This window comes from Egretta garzetta, unplaced genomic scaffold, assembly GCF_000687185.1.
Source record: "Egretta garzetta isolate BGI_Z169 unplaced genomic scaffold, ASM68718v1 scaffold287, whole genome shotgun sequence".
NCBI lineage: Eukaryota > Metazoa > Chordata > Aves > Pelecaniformes > Ardeidae > Egretta > Egretta garzetta.
Genome location: NW_009260435.1, coordinates 61,969 through 63,696, shown reverse-complemented (window position 1 = coordinate 63,696; position 1,728 = coordinate 61,969). Strand labels below are relative to the sequence as shown.

At 59.5% G+C, this 1,728-nt stretch overlaps 1 protein-coding gene across 2 annotated transcripts in view; it reads left to right on the top strand.

Moving 5' to 3' along the window:
- The window catches only part of SHF (Src homology 2 domain containing F), a 24,220-nt gene extending 22,510 nt beyond the window's left edge, over positions 1-1,710 (top strand). For both annotated transcript variants that reach the window (XM_009643881.2, XM_035899576.1), the window contains one exon: positions 59-1,710. In XM_009643881.2, the coding sequence (XP_009642176.1) occupies positions 59-245 (187 nt within the window). In that variant the 3' untranslated portion in view covers positions 246-1,710. The remainder of the gene's footprint in view (positions 1-58) is intronic.
- Positions 1,711-1,728: the final 18 nt, after the last annotated feature.

Here is a 1,728-nt window from a genome sequence, read left to right as displayed (position 1 = left end):
CCGATGGGAGGCCGAGGCCAGCTGCACCCTGTAACCCTGCCTTGATCTCTCCTTGCAGGAGCAGCCAGGGCTTCATGCACATGAAACTGTCCCGGACCCAGGAGAACAAGTACGTGCTGGGTCAGCACAGCCCGCCCTTCGACAGCGTGCCAGAGATCATTCATCACTACGCCAGCCGCAAGCTGCCCATTAAGGGGGCTGAGCACATGTCCTTGCTTTACCCGGTGGCTATCCGCACCCTATAGTCCTCACCCACCACGAGCCAGGCTCGAGGCTGGGTGCACCGGAAACTGGCCCATCCGCAGGGCCAAGTGCCACCGTGCGAAGGATGGGCTCCGGACCAGCAGCATACGAGCAGCTCGCTGGGCACAGCTGGTGCTGTTGGGGATTGCTGCAGCCGGACCCTTCGTCCTGCTCTCTCGGGGGGCTCCCGTGCCCTGGTTTGCCCACTGGGACAGCGCCGGGGGGACCCCCTGCGCGAGGACCTGAGCAGGGCTGGCCAGCTGGCCACTGCCCTCGCCTGCCTCTGGGCAGAGCTCAGGATGCAAGGACTGGAGCTGGGGCCTTGGAGAGGCCTGGGGGGGGCGATGTGCAGGAAAAGGGGGAGAAATCATCTGTTAAGAGGCCTGAGATGCCTCCATAAGGGTGCCTGGCTCTGCCCACGAGAGATAAAATGGCTGTGCCTGCAGGTGAGGGGGCTAGCGGGGGCCTGCATGGGGCTAGCAAGGCACAGGGGGCCAGTCCAGTGGTGGCTTCCACCTGCACGGGTGCTCGGTACTTGCTGCCATCTTTTGCCAAATGTAAATAGTGACCAGTCGTGGCCACGTGTGCAGCACCGCTGCCTAATAAAGCGGTGCATGGTTGCCTGCCGCTCCACGGGGACCGCGTGCCCACCACCTTGAGGGGGGGATTGGTGTGGCAAAACGGCAGGCAGGGTGGGATTTTATTACACAACAGCTCTAAGCGATTTGATTTTTCCTTTGCTCTTCCATACACTGAGCCCCGTGTGCCCGAATGGTCTGGCCAGCTCACTCGTCGGAGATGCAGGGGACAAGGGATGCCAGCGGTCACCTCCTCGCTATGCCTTTGGGACGCTTTGCGGGCAGCAATGAGCTGATTTTGGACTTGCCTGTTACTCCCTGTAGAAGGGGGTACTCTTGGGGATCTTATGCCTCCTTGTTTTCCTTTGCCCCTCGTAAGTCTTGGGCAGAATCCCTGAATTTCACAGATCGCCTGTTCTCCTCCTCTGGGTATTTAGTGGCTCCAGTCCTGTTCTTTGTCTTCTTGACACCTTGTCTTTGGGCCAGCTTTGCTCCCTCTTCATGTGGCTGAAGCTGCATCTGGCGCTCTGTAGCGTTTAATGCATACCTTGCCTTTTAACCGTGCTCCTGGTGTTGGTTGCTACTGTACCCGCGCACATAAGTTTCCTCCATCCGTGCTTCAGACTAAGCTCAGTCTGGTTGTTATCCCCCCCTCCGCTCCCCTCATGGTCCTGCTGTGCTCAGCAGAGGGGATGGCAGTGGCAAAATTCACTGCTGGACCTGTAAAACCTTTTGCATCAGCGGAGCAAAGCGCTTGGGGAGTTGGTGGGATGTGTTAGCGGTAGCTTGATGAAGACTTTGTGAAAAAAGCATCATCCTCCCCACCGCCTGCTCCCGGCAAGGAACTGGTGCTGCAGGTTCGCTGGGGGGGGGGGTAAGGGGGGCCCTGCATGGGGGAGAGCTGCCG